At 33.6% G+C, this 21,687-nt stretch overlaps 1 protein-coding gene across 2 annotated transcripts in view; it reads right to left on the bottom strand.

Annotated features, from left to right (window-relative positions):
- Nucleotides 1-21,687, bottom strand: part of LOC149771943 (uncharacterized) — a 60,012-nt gene that overhangs the window by 17,944 nt on the left and 20,381 nt on the right. For both annotated transcript variants that reach the window (XM_089948061.1, XM_089948060.1), the window contains exons 2-3: nucleotides 20,718-20,782; nucleotides 10,105-10,395 (exon numbers count right to left, since the gene is read on the bottom strand). In XM_089948061.1, the coding sequence (XP_089804187.1) occupies nucleotides 10,105-10,395; nucleotides 20,718-20,775 (349 nt within the window). In that variant the 5' untranslated portion in view covers nucleotides 20,776-20,782. The remainder of the gene's footprint in view (nucleotides 1-10,104; nucleotides 10,396-20,717; nucleotides 20,783-21,687) is intronic.

Here is a 21,687-nt window from a genome sequence, read left to right as displayed (position 1 = left end):
TCCTCTATCATACTGGGTAGGAACTTGTTTTGCACACTCTTCAGATTTATTCTTAGGATCGAAGTAAATAGTTAGTGTTACCAAAATAAATATCACGATACGGGCAACATACATTCAATTAGGAATATCAAGCGCTCATTACTTTTTTTCAACCTCTCTTATGTAAACTGCTGGACTTTAAAATTAAATTTTGTATTTAAATTAGCATTGGAAAAATTAAAACTGAACATGACATTATTTGACACCACCTGAATGATTAAAGATTTAGCAAATTCAAGGTAAAGGTTGATCTCTGTTAAACTTTACTGTTGAATACATTACGTATGATAAGCACAAGAGAGGAGTGGACTAACGACTATCAGAAAACCAATTTAATTCAAGTATTTCCCCCAACAACGCAATTTCTTAGCATTATAATGGCTTGCTCAGATTCTTAAAATAAGATCAGAAGTGGAAGAGGCTTCCATAAGAAAACGATTTGCATCAAATATTTACCCCAAAAGGAAATTCATATACTGAACGTTACACTTACACATTTCTTTAAAGATGATGAACATAAAAAGGTCATTTGATCGTGTCAATTCACATGAGGTATCTCTACTTCAAGAATCATCACGACGTGTTGTGAAAAAAAAGAAAAACATTTTTATACAAACAACAGAGACAATAAATATATTTGCTGCATAAAACTGAGAAAAATGAAATGGTGTAAAATATAAGAGTTTAATTTTTTTGGTATTTAACACTATGTATCTCAAAGCAGCTAGTTCATACCAATTTTGAACATCGTCAAGTTTCAGCACTATACACCCACTTCTCCATATTTTCCTTAACTTGAAACCATTTTGGCAGGAGAGACAGATAACTTCAACTAAATGTATGAGATCAGCAGAGATCCTGTTGATATATTTTTCGGGAGGAAGGTGGTTTATAACCACATTATGTAACTAATATAATCAACTTCAACAGACTCTACTACAAGATCGCCAAAATATATCAACTCAAGAGATTTTGGAAGGGACGAGCAGTCTCGTTGACGAAAATAAATTCCAAGAAATCAAGATGAAACCAGTTTGTTACTGCTGAGGGTTGCAAAGATCTCTGAGATTCAACTTATTCATTGCGGCATATGAATGGATTTTGTACAACTTTACAAAAAATATTGAATCACTATTTTGTCTGAACTCATCATCAGGTTTATCTATGAGGCTCAACAGATGTTAAATGATGTTTCACCGTAAGTGTTCAAAATAGTGATAAATTAAACAAATAAGGAAGTATTCTTGAGCAGCGACGATGTCAACTAAGCCAAAATAATCGGAAAGAGTCATGATTAAATATTAATTGATATTGTGCATGAAGAGGGCGCTATCATGGACTGGACCCGAAACAAACGATTACAGCTCTAATGATGATAATGACAATGACATTGAAACAACAAGCGAAAACGTAGCAGTAGTGAAAATCAACAAGGGTAAATCGATCAGAAACCTACATTTTATTATAATATATAGAAACCCTACATACGCTCGGATATCTGCGAAACAAGAAATGTGTTACATTTGTTTATAATGATAATGAACATTTGGAAATGATAGGAAATAGTTACGTTTCTTTGAAAAAATATTTGCATGAAAATATAAAAACCACTAATATCAACACTCAGGGATGGTAGCTTGACGTATAAAACTAGCACAACAACACATTTGAAATTCCTGGATGTGAGCGCACAATAGATGGTGAACTTCGAGTGATTTTGATGTATTGTTATACATGCATATGTGCAGTGATTTCAACGAATGCCAGCTTAAAGAAGATTTTATTTACACATGGACATATTTTGACACCAAATATTGGAGGCTTCCATGTGGTAAAAACTCTCGTTTTATATATATAAATGGAATATTAGCTACTGTAAATCAAGAAATACTAATACGCTAGATTGTTAGTATAGGTTAGACACATACACTAACATTATTTGCTATGAAGAATACAATTCACATATAAAACAAGTTATGACATAATTAACGTAAAGGCTTATGTCTTGGAAAATATGAAAATTTATTACAAATAATGTAAATCGCAATTACTTTTTTGGTAAAATGTGATCGGCCTTGCCTAAAGTGTAGTATCGGCGGCAAATGATGCAAACAAATTTGCCGACTATGCAGATCTGTTCAAAAGTATTACAGTGCGAGCCTTAAATTATTTACTAATGAAAAGTATAACAAATTAATATAGAAACACCAGATGACATTAGACCCGTTTAGCTAACATCAAAACTCCATTTCCAAATTGTTTACATTTCAACTACTTTTTCAACTACCTATTCTACAACCAGCAAATAGCCCAATGTTACAATGAAGTGTCAGTTTATATAATTATAGTTAAAGTGTAAGGAATCATCAGTCACTGTGCACATGCGAGAAGGAAAAGCTAAAGGAGGTGCAAGTGTAAACCTCCGAGGCAAACCATACCTGTCAGACAGGAAACATATAAGCGAGCCAATACTGAGATCATGGCTTTCGTCGCTTCCCAAAGGACCAGGATTATATATATTCTGCTCACAGCGGGACACGATATAAACCCTTATTTTTGAGCAAAGATATCCTCATTTATATACAATCCTGAATTGGACGTAGCTTCAATTTATCCATTCTTGGCAAAAAGCCCAGTTAGATCACTACAGATCAGCAGAGAGACATTTTGCTTGAGGTACTCGAAACGACCATGGAGTAACAACCAGTTGTCAAAATACTAAAATATGTTTCCAAAGTGATCTTAAGTGGAAAGAAACTAAACGACTACTCCAATAATCCTGCTGAAAGCTCTGTGTGGAAAGGTTATCCCGAAGTTTTTGAAAATAGGATATTGAAGGTGATATATTTCCTATGAGAAGTGAAGATAGGGATAGGAAGGTATGTATCACAGAAATAGTTGGACACCGCCCACGTTCATGTTCCTTTGACATTGGTGATAGAGACTGTGGTCACCATCTTCAAAGATCGGTACTTATGGAACGTTTTAAAGCAGATAGTTTGGCAAACGTTTCATGCTTTATGCCTTTCGTAAATAACAGGAATATGCTGGAGCAGAAACACCGGACAATGGTATTTCAAAATCTTCTATACTGCGTGGTTCTGAGGAATGAATATATATATATATATATATATATATATATATATATATATATATATATATATATATATATATATATATATATATATATATATATATATATATATATATATATATATATATATATATATATATATATATATATATATATATATATATATATATATATATATATATATATATATAGTTCAAAGAATTGACGCGTCCACAGCACACGAATCAATTCTAAACTTGACGCAACTGTGTTCAGTAACTGAGTGTAAATAAGCCTACTGTCACTCTGACTTCAATGCTGTTTTCAATTTCATTGAGAATCTTATGTAGATTTATCCGATATTCAGTAACCGAAACAACACAGTAATGATTTATGATTTAATGATTTATATCGGGACCAAGAGAAGACATTGATATTAATGAAATGAAATTAAATCCAAATTTATATAGACAAGGTCACTCACATTTGTTTTTCTGAAGGTTACTATTTTGGGACTAGAGTTCACACAAGAAATAGTAAATCTAAACATTTTCTTTCTAATCATTTTACTTAAATGGGATTCAACATTGTGTTAAAATATTAGCGATAATGTGGACCTCTGTCTAATTTGAGTTAGGAAAAGTCATATTGTTAAAACAACTTGTCTTGGGCCTATATTTGAAAATAAAGTTATTTGCAAACGGGTTAAAGTTTAAGAATTTTTCTACATCAGAGATGGTACTACCATATATCAGAAAGTACGAAAAGGATATTGGTTACATAGATATTATTTAGCTCTTTTCACAGAATTAATTTTATACAAATTATTTGCTCCGTTTCAGGAAAGATTTAGATATGAAAAGTGTGATTTGCCCTAAGATGAAAGCAAGAATATACAAGAGGAGGAGTGGACATGCAGACTTATGGATAGTCGGACATGTAATAAGAGGCCTAAATGAGCTTGAAATCACTCACCTGACTGGTATCTTCCAAACGTAAGAAACAATTATAGGTTACTGCATTTGTATGCGAATATTTGACTTTGGGAGTGCAGTATATCCATCAGAAAAAAACGAGTTCGTATTTTCCAATACAAATGCAGCAACCTTTTTTAATATGCTCATTTAATTATTCTACCTGTTGCTTAATTATATTAACAAAATAAACTACAAGAAACAACGTAACTGAATGTATGCCGTATTCTAAACCTAATACACTAGCGCAGATTCATCATTACACAACAGCAAAATTATTAATGCGAACATAACTCCGTCCAGATAAATTTGAACTTCGTCGCGCGCTAAACATAACTTTCGAAAGAAAAGGGCTTGTCTAGTTAAATTGAACTTTGGAGTCATATTGTGAATGAATGCGAATTGCAACAATGTTTCCATTTGATGTGGAGTGAATAGATTTTTGGTGTTTCGATTCTACGAAATTTCGTGATTATGGACTAGATTTATATGTGACAATTCCACATGAAATACATCGGATTGAAGAAGCGAGGGAGAAGCGTGTTCACATGTGCAAATGTGTTTCAGTTTCTGTCACTGAATGTTTGAAATCATAATGTGAGAAACATAAGCAGTCTTTCAAATGTAATTATCAAAACAATGCTATGGAATTTAATTCTTATTTCATTTTGAGTGCAGTAAGGAGGATGTAATTGCACTTATATTCGAAATTACAGTATAATTTTGAAATGTGCAATCAAGATTGAGAGCCTATGATATGGCTTGTGTAATACGGATTTGGAGAACTAAAAAAGTACATTTTGAGGAAATTCAGGATGTCAAACAGTAAGTATTTTTTTGCCATTCTTATTTTATCAGCTAAAAAGAAAAGTTTATGCCTTGTCACTTGCATGTTATTTGTAAGGATCCTTTCTGGCGTCTAGAGTATAGCTAGCCTAAATCAGAAACACTGTATCAAAAAAGTTAACGTTGAATGTGCCAAAGCAGCTGGTTTGTGGCTGTCCACAAAATATCTGCTTTGCTTCATTCAGAAACAAACTTAATGAACCAAAATGTAAAGCGCCTACTACGCGAGAGTACATGATTTGTTTACAAATCAAAAGTTGTAGCGTTTGCGTCCAATGTTTGTTTACAATAGAAAGTAGTTCCTTTATGAGTCGAATATGAGGTTGCGCATGAGTTCAGTATCGTAAAATATGGAACAATTCTGACAATGAAAAAGTTAACGAAGAAAAAAAATTAGCATATAATAACAATGGTTATCTAATAAATCTGTATTAAAAGGATGCTTTCTCTACAAATTTCTTCCAAAGTTGATGATTTCATATGCTATGAAAATAATATTTTATAAGGTTTCTCCTTTATTGTACTTTCATCAAAATTTGATGACTGCAGTGTGCTTAAGTAAATATGAATGGGCCTTTACATCAGGATAAATTTCCGTTAAAGCTGGCCAAATTCTGCTGATCAGTTTTGGGGAAACAGGTTAAAGTTTTGTGCTATTTCAGCTTGCTAGTTCATATTTGATGGGTGATCTGCATCATTTGTGAAAACTCAAAAACACTTCATACCTGTCTGTTTCAGATTCGATTCTATCAAAGTTTGTTAAGTGGTGTTTGAAGAGTCTTTGACCATTGATAGCAGATTGGCAACAACGTGCATACGTCAGAGCCTTTCGGCCAGGATCATCCCTGCCACATTTTGTCAAGTTTGGTACAGTGAATTTCGAGAGGTTAAAATATCAATTACTGACGAATGGAAAACGGGCAGTATAGAGGTAAATTAATTACATAACAAACACTGACACTTTATTATTATTCTGAGGCCGCTTCTAATAAGATTGATCTTCATTCAAGCTTTAAATTGAGAGATATTTCCATAAATATACTCACATTCAAACATTGATAAATACAGAAATATATATCGTCTTAGAACGGCCCCATTATATTAGAATAAATATGAACACATATAAAACCAAATGGGAAAAAAAAGTCACTAGCAGATTGCAGAATTTTGAACGAAGGAATCATGTACATGGAAGACATGTTAATGCATGTATACGTTTCATTAACTCGAACAAATCTCCGATTGTCATTTCTACATATCAAGAATTATTAAATTAAGAGAAAATCCACATCGCTGTGTAAATAGATATATTAAATTATTCACGGAAACCACTCCGGCATTTAAGGTTATACATTGTCAAGTTTCGCTACCTGCACGCATAATTATAACAATTATTTGAATTATATTCTTAGCAATCGATTAAATCTAAATTCTGGTTTGAGTAACAGCAGTGAACATTCTTCTTCATAAAAGTGCATTAGTTAAAGCTTTTAATATTTTTTAGATTTTATTCATATTTTTTTCCGGTTCCTATAAAATATATAGATTTCAGAAGAATAAATAAGTTAATGAAATTTACTGGTCTTTATTAAAGTTGAAAGCTTTCGGTTTGGGGATAAGCCCTAGTTGTGATCAACAGTTTGTCATCATGGGTTCTATGAATGTACTGAAGACTTCATTTATAATTTAGACTCGTTTAATGCCCTGAGGTTTGGGGAGCCAAGTATTCCATATCATCACGTAACACTGGACTACAACCAAAATGCTTCCGAAATAAATGTAGTCGAACTTTACTAATTCTGGGTCACTGAGAAAGAAACTTTTGCCAAAAAGTTTGATTCGCTCTCATTTTAAATATATGATACTGGGTCAGTATATACGGCCCTTGACTTGGGAATGGCAGAGGATCAGTGAGTTATAAATGGAAGGGATCTCAATTGAAACCAGAAATGACTAAAACACATCTTTGAAATTATGAATAAATATATGACTATGTTTGGACATTACATGCTTTTTAGGCAAAATAATGAATGATGGAATCTGAAGTTGGTTTTGCGTTATACATTATACGAAATGCATCGTGTTATTCCTAGATGTAATGGATGATGCAATCCTAACAAAACTAACATCAGTCTGCTGCACAAATTGCCCTATATCAGCTCTAGAAATCATACAGTGTCGTGGTCTCTTATAAGTCAGTGTTTGATTTTCAAATGGACATATTTCTGTTTAGCCAAAGTGAGCAGAGATTCCTTGTACTTGTGTGAATAGTGCGGATAACTTCTGCTATGTTTGTGGTGAAGTGACCTTTGCATCTCAAAAGCGAAGCATAACCACTATGGTTTAGAAAGCATATCACCATTATTTTGAATGCAAAATTGGAGATCAAGACAATAGGTGGGCCGCACACGTGTGTTTTAACACTTGTGCAACAAATCGTCGCCAGTGTTTGAACATAAATGGATATATGTGCCTTTGATGTGACAATGAGTTTGAGAGAGCCAACGTATCATATCAGCAATTGTCGCTTCTGCATGTGTCTCCAGTTGAGAAAGGTGTGTTAAAGAAGAAAACGTGGACTGTGTATTATCCATACATTCCATCAGATTTACACCTAGTACCCCACGAAGATGGACTGCCGGTTCCTGATCAGGAATCATTCTCACTTGAATCAGACGAGGAAGAGACGAAACTTCTAGTCCTGAACCATCACTGTCATATGATCCATATTTTCTCCCATCCTCATCCTCTTAACCATACCTCATAACACAAAGTAAACTAAATGATCATTAAAATGATTTTTTCCCATTCGTCTTCACAGAAGGTGATCTTGTAGCCTTCAAAAACACCAATGGAGTGATGGCAACGCTCAATATCGTTCATGATCCAGACGGTTGGAGACTGTTAAATGATTCATCGAACAAGAGTCTTAAATCTGTTTTGCGGCATAATTGCAATGTTTTGACGTCAATTCCAGACAGTGTTGCAGTCCACATGAAAGAAAACCTATGACTACATGAAACAACGTTTGTGGTAGATACACTGTGACCAGCGTTAGTGGCAACAATGTGGCGATTTGAAGGTTCTCGCTCTCTTGCTTGATCTGCAGAATAGATACACAAAGTACTGTTGTTTTCTCTTCGAATGGGATAGTTGTGCGAGAGATTCCCACTACATAGAGAGATTGGCCACTCCGGCAGTCATTGTAGAATGGGATGAAAAGTGTTCAGCATCCACCACTTGTTGAATCAAGGATGATTTTGTTACAAGCAGGGTCTGATTATGACCTTTGTCAAGGCCTACGACAACACATAAGCATCATTCAAGTACATCCATGGAAAATTTCCAAGATTACGTGACGCTAAGATAAAGGAAGGTGACTTTGTTGATCCCCAGAGTCGTGAATTTCTTTGAGATGATGGATTTGACTTTGCACTGCATGGCAAGGACATGACGGTATGGAAAGACTTCCCGTTAGTGGCAACAAAGTTTCACGGAAACAACAAGGCAGTCAACTACATGGAGTTGGTAGATAACATCTTCATGGCATAGAAAAGCCTTGTTTTCAACATGTTACAAACGATACCATTTTTGAGCACTCATCCAAAACTTTTTCCACCAAACTGCAGAGCAGTGAGAATCCAGCAAGGCAAGATATTTCACCAGGACATTGCAACAATGAAAAAACGCAATCAGGGAAAATGGAGCCCACCAATCATTGCAAACTATTGATGGTCATTTAAAGGAGATACTCCATTTAATGAATACACAAGACTTCCAATAAACGCTGAGTAGACACTGAATAAGGAATAACTATGTACTTATATACACATAATAGTTTTTGCCTTACATTTCATAAACAATTATATTAATATCACCTTTTTGCTGTTTTTAAAGTGTTACATAAACAGGATAGGTGAAATATTATCATGTAAAGCAACCATAATAATAATAATAATAATACACAATATACATAGACGTAAAATCTAAAAACTTAATTATCTTGGAAATAGTAGCCAATCAGTTGTTATAATTGTCATATTTGAATTCAGCATATCAAAATCCATAATAAATTGCGTATTTTATCTCTGAAGGAGACGACTTCTAAAAGATTCTAAACCAGTGCAATTTGTCTTTTTATGCACTATGGATATATACTCATTGTTTGGATTATTTCCTCATATGGACTTCTACCACGTAAATATATCCTTGTTATTCATCAGTGATCAATCCGAAAATCGCATACAAAATCAGTCATTCTTTGTATATCCAATACGAATAACCCAGGTTTCGCATTATTTAAAATTGGATATTCAACTATCAAAGTCAATATCTCCATGACGAAAACAACCCAGCATGCTGACATGGTGTAGTATTTTATGGCAATAGTTCAAACTCTCTGTTTTATGTAATTTTAATTTCAATTATTCAGACTAGCTGGAATTAGATGCTTCACAAATAACGTCTACAGAAAAAACAAATGTTATGAGCTGCACTGGATGAAGTTACATTCACCAAGTGGCATTAAGACACGCTGTCTTATAGCACTCCATACAAAAGTGCAAGTGACATTGATCTAAGCGAAAACGTACTAAGTAATAGAGGGTGAGTGGATGTTCAGACATACACGTAAAAGACAAAAACGCTGATCTGTAAATGCTCCATACAAGAACATATGGTATAAAGCTAAGACGTAAATAAATGAAATAAGCAGTGCTTAAAGCAAAATATAACATCTGAAACCAGGCATGCAATTGCTAACGCTAAGAGATGTAATCAAGACCACGTCATATGTGTTGTAAGGCTCTTTTGTTTCTGATTTCGGTACTGAGTGACAAAATAAAAAAGAATGTTCACGCTAGACTAAAAATATTAGGTAAATGAGTATATGTGTTGATGTTTGGATGAATGTATGCATATTGGTACATATGGATTCATAAATGAAAGATGAAACTACGATGATAACAAATACCATGCGAATGACTCAACTAACTAGTTTATAGCGCAATCAAAACAGCATAGGTCAAGCAGAAAATTGATAATGAGCTAATCTGACTTCCATGTGCAAGCAAAACCAAGTCTAATATGCTTTATTGTTAGATCCAATTTTGGTACTGATTAACGAAATTAAAAAGAAGGTTCATGCTGTATCAGTTAATTTATATAACTCACCTGATATGACTATTTCAACTTCACGCTTGTGAAAAGATTGAATATAATATTTTCCTCCATAAGATGTATCTATGTTGGCAATCCATATGTTTTTATTACCATCCATGAATATCTTTTTGTAATCGTTCATCCGCCACTTAGCTGTAATGTCTCCATTATTAATGTTCCATTTTACAATAAGGTCGGGGTTTTCGTCACCATTCCTATGTAAGGAAACTTCCATCTCCAGGCTTTCTGATGTAACGTTGCCAAACAAGAGAACTAAACTATCTTGCTCAACCTCTTTTGTCTCTGTAAAATGGAAGACAAGATAGTAGTTATTCCATTATTGTAATTCAAATAATCATTTCGTTAGCAGTTTTCGCCAGAAAACACTCTTCAATTTTATAATTATAATGACCTTCAGCTCATGTTGAGAACATATTCTTTAGGAAAGCGGTCCAAATACGCCTGATGATATTCACTCTGACTATCATAATTACAACAACAATGATACATACTTCACGTGAGACTGTATCACATGGTGTTACTAAGTATTTTGTATATCTATAGGGTATGCATAATCGTTTATAATTTTAGTTATTAAATGTTAATTAGTTAACAACACGTTAACAATTAAATTTTAAACGGGTCGTATGTTTGTTCTTTAATATATAAGTAACAAGCAATTACTAAATCATAAAATGGCTCAATGACCCATTTACTTCACACATCGAACCTGTAAATAAGGTCAGCTGCTTATCATCAGCGAATCAGAAATTAGGTCTTCTTGACCTTTTCAAGAACTTAATTAATTGTCGGATCACGTGATGTTTACATGTATTTAATGGTACTATTCAACATTACAATCGTCTATTATATTTTAAAATACATTTTAAATTGAACTGATATCACCAAATGTAATATTCGATCTTAGCAAACAAGTGTCAGAACAATACTAGGTAATAATCAGTTATGTTCCCTATTCTATATAAATACTTTCATCCTGTATTTTAAAATTAACCTTTAATTATTTTATGTTGTTTTCTAATTGTGCAAGAACTGTGTTATTTCAAATACATGGTACTTGTCGTACGTTACATCCCGTCACATGATATGAACATAGAAAAAGAGAGAGTGGGGTGGAAGGGGGAAAGAAGAGTGACTATGAGGACGATAGCTCGTTTAATGCCTATTCATTTATAAGAATATGGCTATATTTTGATGGATGTATGGTATATGTGTTCAAACATGAAAGCTATTCATGTCAGCAAGATTTCATTCACATATGGTACAAATCATTTTATGAGCCATTTTGTGAGAGGAATTCATTTGAAAGTGTTCGTATCGCTCCTTGTAGCAGGCTATGTGATAAGGGGGTTAATATCTTTTCAACAAAAAATCTCACATAAACAGCTGCATTATGTCAAATTTGATATAATTATCTCGAACATCTTTCGAAAAAAAATTCTGAAGTTTTTTCTCTTGCTATTAGCAACAGGTAACATAATTGAATGATTGATTATGATCCACTAAAGATTAAATTGCTTCTATGCCAGAATACATCCTCTAAATTCCTGTGCAAATTGCAAAATTCAGCCTTTAGGAAGCGGTTGCTATCAATGATTACAAACGTTTATGACTCCAAGTCTAAAGCTATGTAACAGAGAAAAGGTAAAAATAACAACGTAAACAGAATTCAATAAACTAGTTTTATTGCCTGGTATACAAAACAAAATTTAAAAGATACGGTATATTATACAGCATTGTGAATTAAATTCAAAATTATATATATATATATATATATATATATATATATATATATATATATATATATATATATATATATATATATATATATATAGATAGATAGATAGATAGATAGATAGATAGATAGATAGATAGATAGATATAAATATGTGTGAGTGTGTGTGTGTGAGTGTGTGTATTTTGCATATCCAATTATGTACATTCAGCCATATATTCTTGGCCTTGGAAATGAACCTATTTGTTTTGACAATGTTGACTTTTCTATAGTATGTACACATGAAGAAATGTTTGACTTAGGCACAAGAAAAAATGGTACATTGCAGCAAATGCACTTTCTGGAGTTTATAAACTCATTATCCAGTACCCACTGAATTTTCCTGTTTACATATTCGGCTTGCGAGGATTTATCTTGGAATGGATATGTTTCAGGGGTGTAGAATATACAACATCACTTCATAATAGAGTTTATTTCCTCGTGTTGGAACATCAGGAAACAAATACTCGTATTCATGTACGAGCTGTTTTAGTTCAGTCATTTCACGTTGTTGTAGGAGTGAAAGTTTCTTGTCCAGATTTTTAATATGTATGCATTCCGAAGTTAGGTTAAATCAAACTTACTACCGACAGAGTGGAATCCATTGATTAGATAATCACTGTGTGGGACAATATAAATAAATTCTCAGAATAATTAACTTTGCTTTTTCTTTTAAATATTCTGCTTTAATATATTTATATGGCAAAGCTGTTTTGGATTAGAAGGACAATTGGTTAACTTATTGTCCAGCTACCTGGTACCTTAGAATGTCTACGTTTTATCATAAGGACCTCTTTTTCATAAAGTACCATACTTCGACTTGTTTTTCTTCATTTTCACTAATAACCATCTGAAATACACAATATAGCTCGTGGTCTTATTGCAGTTTTACAAGCAGAAACAAAATAATATACAAGATCATTCCTATTTATAACATTAAAGTAGAAGTGATGTGTTGATAATAAACACATCAATGCTATATCTGTACTTTTATAAAGTACCGTTCTTACAACCTTCCAGAAAAGCAAATATCATTGCCCACCCTGAAAAGGCAAAGTTTGCTAGGTGAAAGTCACAGGCTAAGAGCAACCCTGAAGTAACTACCAGCAGTTTATACTGTATGCACCAGTACTTACTTTGGTTAAACAAAGGTGAATTTTCAAATGTCTTACATGATAAGCATGCATCATGCAGTACACTCACCTAATTTATATACTAATTCACATGTACAATACAGAGTTAACCTACTGAGTGTAACATATTAAAATATAGAATGTATAGTCATTAATATGAACAGTTTACTCTTAAACAAATAAGTAATCCTCCGTTTTGTGACTGGAAAATACTTTACATCCGAAAAGTGATCTTGTACAACAAAAGTTTTAAAAAAGTCACCGAATATGAAACATAAATCACAATCTTTTGATTTGGCAAAAGGGATATATAACTTATCAAGTTGCAGCCATTCATAACGTTTCATGCTTCTAGGTAGGACAGTATTCTTCAAATGTCACAATTTAACATGGTTATGTCCTACATTAAAACTTAACCAAAACCACTTAAAGATAAAATAAAAGTCAAAATCATATTCTTTTGTTGTGAGACTGGTAGCAAATAGAGATGCATGTCATGAAGAATCTCAAGATTACCGCATTCACAATCCAGAGAAATGAACTTCATAAACAAAATTTAACACAGGTTAATGAAAACAGCTGTGATCGATATTGAATAGTGCTCATAACCATGCAAGCCCCAAGTTTATGTACTGCATGTGACAGATTGCAACATGATAATCCAAATGTATATTTGATATTGAGTAAAAGCAACAAATTAACTAAGGTACTAAATTGTGAAATATGAGTTACATTTACCTTTTTCGTATGAGCTTGGTACCAAAATGTATAGGACAAAGATCGTCTAGTTTATGGAGTACAGTAATATTGCCGTGTTTTACAAACCCAATTTAAAGATTCATAGGGCAAGATCTAATTCAGCTATTGCAAATTCGAAACTTTGCAAGATATTTAAACATAGTCTAATGTATTGCTGTTGTGACGTATGAAGAGCTGCAAATGAACAGGTGGCCCAAATGTGAAAATGTGGCCAAAGTGACAATGCTTTTGGTATAGCTGACTTAATCTCCTTGAGCTGCATCTCCTTACTAGTTTTGTATGTCAGCATGAAATCAGGATATTGCAGGTGTAACAAACAAGTAGCTCTAAATATAAACAGCACTAGAGCATGCAAATCCGTCAAAGTGACCTAATTTTAGTATGATTGAATTACTCTCTCTGGGACGCATTGGAAACAATGTTAATGTGTGGATGTATCGGATCCAAGACAGGGTGTAATGAAAATCCTTCTGAAAATGTATATGTTATCCAGTCGAGAAAATTAGACCACATAGGTCTTGCTTTGTTATGAATGATTTAATCTTTTTCGGTTGCTTCCACATAGCAAATTACATGAGTTCAGATTTAACAAAGGCTATGATATTAAGGAAGTAGTTCAACCTACAAATGATTTTCAAGTGCGAAACTTAGGCTACAGTGGCCTAATTTGGCTCTGGGTTTTTTGTACTTTAGTATTATCCCCGTAATAGGCTGGAACCTGGCTCGGGGAACATCCTGCATTATAATTAAACATTTCTGGATGTCAGATAATATTAGGAAAATAAATATAATATACCGATAAGGAAAGTAAACACGCACACACACCCCTGTTGAGCATATGCATATAACACGCACTCTCGTTAGACACAAAAATTAAATAAGGTGACGCAAGTATGCAGCGCGTATATGATATTACAATATTTCTCCCTATATCTTCATGTTATGTGAAATGCACTTGTTACATGTTCATTATTGAGGTCCATTTTTACAGAAATTGGTCCTATCTTTATTTTACATAGAAGTATATTTTTATATGTTTTTATGCGTTTCAACTATTTGCTCAAACGTAAAATTGGAAGGAATTAACATACTGACTCTGCGAGTGTATATAAAATAGTTAGCCAATGTAAGCAGATTACACAACATATCCAAGTTTTCAATTTTTTTAAAATATTTCTTGTTTTGGACAAATGTACAAAAATTTAGACAACAAGGTGCTGAAAGATTAGTGAAAGAAGTCCTTTGAAATAATGTTGCAATCAAAATAGGGCGTTCAGCACTATCGTTCTGACCTTTTCAGAAAGTGCATTTACCATTATCTATTATGTTAATTCTTTCAATTATTTATTGCTGACAATTATTCGATAAATTAAATTTAAAATTAACATCATTAATATCATTCACAACAAGTTTAACATGACTTTAAAATTAAGAGCACTTTTCATTACTTATATTTGTATTCAATACTTGTGTCCATGTTTCTAATTTAGCAGTGTGCCTCTTAGCCTTTATTTAAAGATCATGGTTAAACAGACTAATGTGGATTTTGTTTTTGGAAGTTCATTTTTTTATTATCCTGTTCATCATACTTAGTGTGAGGCAAACGGTTTTTTTGATTGCATCTATTCCGACTTTGGAATTTTGGATAATGAGGATATCTATTGCAAAATAAATCATCGCATTCATTTTCTCATTTAACTATTTCGGATGTATTAAATTAATGTGATTAAATCGTTAACAACTTCAATGCTGGCTTCTTTCAAGGATTTGTATTGATAAAAATTCGTGGTGAAACAAAATTTAAAAAACTCATTTATGACATTGCAGTACCTGTTTCCTATTATATCCTGCCAAAGTTACATCTCACGCTACGTTATTTGTAATGAGCATACCAAATATTTACATGAGTTCCAACTATCCTTTATAATTCTGAATATAGTTGGATTGACTAGGTTCTGACAAGCTCAATTAATCTCTTATCTTAATCTACCTAAGTAATGAATAAATATGGATCGTCTTTAATCGTTCCTTATTATCCGGGGATACTAGTTTATCACATATTAATTCGTTGTACTTTACCAACCCGTAGAAACTTAAATGAGGTACGATTTAGTTCTGCTTCAGTCTCTGATGATGGATTTGGAAGTGCTGAAAAAAAGATGTATGAATATGGGCGGAACAAAACTTTTTTAAACAATTACTTTATCTACTACTGAAAGAGATCTTCGACTCCAGCATGTAGGGATAGGAATTCAGTTTACTTTAGTCAGTTCTTCCTATAATTAATTTCCACAATTTGCTGTAAGTCTGGAGACAAATGGATGCCAAGGAATGTAAAGCTGGAGGAACACCAGTTTAGATATATATATATGTACATATTCTTTGATTGGAAAATGTATTGTTTCCAATCCTAATGGCATTTGTTTTTGTAATGTTGCATTGAATACCAGATAATAGAGAAAAGAAAAAAAATTCTGAGGTATTCATAGTTTCTTTAAGAGAATGTTGTGATCCATGGAGAAGAATAAAAATGTCGTCGGTATACTGACACAATTTATATTCACTGACATCATATAAATTGTTAGAAGTCCTCTGCTCCAGAGATAAATTGTGCTGTTTATTATGGATTTTGATGTGCTGTATTCAAATATGACTGTTAAAACAACTGATTGGCTACTGTTTACAAGATAGTTAAGATTTTATATTTTGCGTCTATGTATATTGTGTAGATACTAGAGCATTGATCATGAATTGTGAACCTAGGTATTTAGAGTTGCTCTACATGATAATATGTCACCTGTCCTGATTATGTAACACTTTAGAAAAACAGCAAAATGGTTATATAAACAAAATTTATTTTAAAATTTATTTTGAAACAAATGGCAAAACACAAGTATGTATAAATAAGTGCATAGTTTAGTTCTTATTCAGTCTCTACTCGGCGCATCTTGAATTGTCACTTGTATTCATTAAATGGAGCATCTCTTGTATCTGCCCAGCAATAGCCTGCAAGCATTGATGGGCACCATTTTCCCAGATAGCATTTTTCCATTGTTGCAACATCCTGGTGAAATCGCTCTCCGTTCTTGTCGCTCACTGCTACGCAGTTCGGTGGAAAAAATCCTATTGAAAGTGCAAAACGTGTATCTTTAGTAGCAAGTTAAAACAAAGGCCTTCGTATGACTTAAGGAGGTTTTCCACCATTTCCCTGTAGTTAGCTGCCTTGTTGTTTCCAAGAATGTTTGTTGCCACTAACTGCAATGTTTTTCATGCCGTATTTGCCTAGCCACGCTGTGCACGGTCATATACATTATCTTGAAGAAGTTCGCGAATCTGAGGTTCAACAGAGACACCTTCCTTTATCTTAGCTTCACGTAACCTCGGAAAGTTTCCACGGAGGTACTTGATAGCTGATTGTGTTTTGTCCATGGCCTTGATTAGATTTTTCAACAGACACAGCTTGATGTGCAATGTTGGTAAAAAAATCTTATTTGATTCATCAGGTGGTGGATGCTCAGCTCTTTTCATCACAGGCTCCAATGACTGTCGAAGTGGCCAATCTCTCTTTATGTAGTGAGAATCTCTCGCTTCACTATTAGCTTAGAAAACAGCAGTAATTTGTGTATCCAGACTGTAGACCAAGCAAAAAAGCATGAACCTATAAAACACCACAAAGCTGCCACTAATATTGGTCATAGTTTATGCACCTCCAAAGTTGTTTCATATTTTAATATGATTCTTTCATAAGGACTGCATAACCAACTGGAATTAATGGCAAAACATTGTCATTATGCAGCAAAACAGATTTAAGACTCGAATTCGATGAATCAGTTGAAGTCTCAACTCCTCTGGATCATTAACGATGTTGAAGGCTGCCATCACACCATCAGTGATGTTGGCTATAAGATCACCTTCCATAAAGAAGAATTTGACAAGATCTTTTCGCGGTCAGATAACATGGAAACACTAACATCACCTGCCAGGAGATTCCACTGCATTAGCCTGGAGCCCAATAGCTTTGCCTTACTCTTGGATGGTTCAAAGTCCCTGACTAGGGCATTCAGTTTACCTTGTGTTATGAAGCACTGTTCAGACTAGGAGGATGGGTGAAGATATGGATCATGTGGCATTGATGGTTCAGGACCAGAGGTTTCATCATCTTCTTTATCCGAGTTTGCTTCAAGTGCGAATAATTCTCAGGCACCGGCAGTCGGTCTCCATCGGGTACTAGGAGTATAGCTGATGGAATTTTGGATAATGCACAGTCCACCTTTTCTTCTTTGACACATCTTTCCCAACTGGAGGCACCATGCATAAGTAACAAATGCTGATATGATATGTTGGCTCTGTCCAAATCGTTAACACTGCAAAAGGCACATATTTCCTTTTCCTGTTCAACCACTGGCGAAGTATTTTTGTAAAGTGTTGCAACATATGTGTGGGTCCTGCGTCTTGTCCAAGAAGTTATACAGCGGTTTGGTCACTTTCCACAAACATAGAAGACGTTGCGTGAATTGTTCATACAAGTACGAGGCATCTCTGCTCATTGTGGCTAAACGTAAATGAGTCCCTTTGCAAAATCAAACACTGGCAAATAAGAGAGCACGACGCTGTATGATTTCTAGAGCTGATATATGGGAAATTTGTTCAGCGGAGTTATGTAAGCTTAGTTATGATTGTATCATCTATGACTTCAGAGAATAACACGATGCATTTCATATCATGAATGACACAATGCCAGTTTCAGATTGTATCATTCATTGTTTTGCCCAAAAAGCAGGTACAGTTCAAATCCAGACATAGATTTATTTATAGATCTAGTCAAAGATGTATGTTAATCATTTTTATTTAAATTGAGATCCATTCCCTTTATAACTCACTTATCATCCGCCGTTCCAAAGTCAAGGGTCGTATATACTGACCAGTGTCATATATTTAAACTAGAGCCGATCAACAATTTTAAGCATCATTTTCGTTCTCAGTGACAAAGAAATAGTAAAGTTTGACTACACTTTTTGGAAGTATTCTGGATGTAGACCAGTGATAATAGCCCCTATACGCCCTTTTTTTGAGTTAAATCTAAATCTAAAATCTCAACACCTATGATAGACAAATAAGGTACAAGAGGATACCCTGGACGACATTTTCTGTCAAATATAAATACTCATAGAACATTTATATGCTGATAACACAACTTTTATAGTTATTTCAAAACAGCCTAAAATACATACAAGCAGAATCACCAAAGTTATGAGATTGTAAAAGTTTTCGACAAGCTCAAGTTTATTTTGTCGACAGCTGTTCAAAGTCTAATAACAATAACAAACCAAATATATTTTCACTCTGTAGTTGATCTAAGGTATGTACCAGTCTGGTATTTTCTCCAATGAATGTACCCTCCATAAATCAACTTTGAGTATCATCAATTACTGACGCAAGAACAGTTTTAATCCTAGCAGAAATATCTCCAAAAGCTATCGTATAGTCAATATTGGAAGTGTTATAGGTCTCCGATATTTAAAATATATCCTGTCTTTATCTTCCTTTGATACAAATGTAATGACTCCTTGAGTCTGAAAATGTGAAAGTATTCTTATAGTAGATTTTTAATTTACTGAGCTGCAATAAGTTACTACCCTCCCAATAGTCCCCCAATAGAATTTATATAATTCTGCATCCATCTGAACAAGGACTCAAATTTCCATCCGTTTTAGAGATATATCTTATCTATTACTTGTAGTTAGACAATCCTTTATGAATGGCTAATATTACCTGTCCACTTTTATTTAATTTTTCTTTTCCGCTTTTGTTTTTCTAATATAATAATTTATAGTATCCGATCTTAATTTCATTTTCATTATTTCAAAGCACACTTGATCATTACAGGAAGAAAAAAAGTGGAGCGAGTCATCTTGATTTCCACCTATTTAATATTCATTTACAGTTTATACTTTCTGACTAAGTCAATATAATTAATGTTCCTCAACAGTTGAACATTACGTTTCCAAGATGCGTATCCCTTTCGACACTGTGAAAAAAGCCACACTAAACAATAGCTGAATTATCAGTCCTATACCCTGTTAGTACGATAAATGCTTTAGCTGTTTTCAGATAAATATCATAAGATACATGAAAGTAATCTAATCTACTTTGTTTCACTGAAGATGTTTGCCTCCAGGTATACACTTTTGCGTCTTGGTTGGAGTTTTTCCAAGGGTCTATTAATTTCAATTTGTTTTTCAGGTCTTGGATTGCAATCGTGGTGTGGTTAAGCTACCTAATTACCGGAAGTTGCACCCTTCATAGCTAAAACAGCACTTGGTAAACATTTTACACAAGAAAGGTTTTTAAATTGTAACCAACCATCCATTTGGTGCAAAAACTGCAAGATCCGGCAGTTAGTTTTTGGTAGCTCTTAATCGCAGTTTTAGCTCAAATTTAAAGTAAAATAGATCCCTGTAGTACTAGTTTAAAACAAAACATAGGGTGTGAGATTCTGGTATCGTGACAACACGAATTCGTGCATTACTTATTTGATATCTGCATGTTCGTTGCTATGCATCATTCACCCAGCCAGCAATATACATAATGAACAGGTCATTATTTATTGGATTGTGTTACTGTTTGCCTGCTAAGCGGGAAGACTAGACAACTCGTCAATTATCCGAGGATGTTCAAAAATGTGCAACTAATCTTTTGATAACCAGTAGCAGTTTGCAACAATCAATTCACAAAAAATCTATGAAAGTTTTTTCTTCACAATCCGAAGACAGACCACATTAGGTTATATAGAAAAATACAAATTTACCCAAGCTGTACAGTAATATATAAATCATTCAATATTTAATATATCAATCATGCAATATGTTTACTTATCCCGGTAAACAAACATACAATGTGCAAAATATGGTCTACATAGCATTATTAAGACAACTTACCTGAAGACGTTCCTACGAATGGTATCAAAAGAAAGTAGAATATGAAATGCGACATCATTCTTGATCTGAAATGTAAAAAATGTGACATCTTACGATCAGCAGTGTCACTCTGGCTAATATGCTACCATAAACAGTGGAGCCTATGAGAAACAAAAACCAAGAACATCAAGACGAATGCACTCAGTAATCATAATATTCTTACGAAAATGTATTTATTAATTTAAAAGGAGACGAAACACAATCTCTTCAGACTACGGTTTTTCAGTCCGATATGTGCGATGTCTCAACATCCTATATTATCACTGAGAAATTATGGGACTGTACATTATATGCAATCAGTTCTAAAATCCACAGTTCATTTTGCGGATGTACTTAAGATTTCTCCTGCATCAACATTAAGGTTCCAGATTCACGTTGATTTAAGAGAAAACATACTACCTTGTATGAACAAATCATAAATTAAGGTGATATTTCACTTTAAGCCTGTCCACTTAGTTCGAAATTCCGAGAATGATATTTGACATAAATTATGGGATTCAGGTTAAGCATACAGTATATCGACACAGGTATCGATGCAGGCATCCGCTGCGTTATACAAGAATTAAGTTTCTTTCGTATGGTAAACATCTTCAACTCAATATGACAAATACAAACAAAAACGGCTGAAACAACAGTGATAATTTAAAATGTCAAAACTGTCAATCACTAACAGCGCTAATAACCTGCATCATCGTTTATTTATGTATGCTCTGAAAAAGAGTTTTGCGGTGAACAATTTATAGTCTGTGTAATTCAAATGCTTATTCATCTTCACATAATCTGATCAATCTGCAATTCATTTAGCTAAAGAGAGCAATTAAGGTTAAACTTCTTATCAGCAAATAAACAAAATGGGTATGAACACTAAATCGGACAGGAACAGGAAAATAACGGTTCAGATCAAAATAAATATACACTTTCTTCCCAAGTA

Source organism: Sinohyriopsis cumingii, unplaced genomic scaffold (assembly GCF_028554795.1).
Source record: "Sinohyriopsis cumingii isolate HCF-2022 unplaced genomic scaffold, ASM2855479v2 utg001564l, whole genome shotgun sequence".
Taxonomy (NCBI): domain Eukaryota; kingdom Metazoa; phylum Mollusca; class Bivalvia; order Unionida; family Unionidae; genus Sinohyriopsis; species Sinohyriopsis cumingii.
Note: the sequence above shows the minus strand (reverse complement) of the source record. Positions and strands in the feature narration are given on the sequence as shown.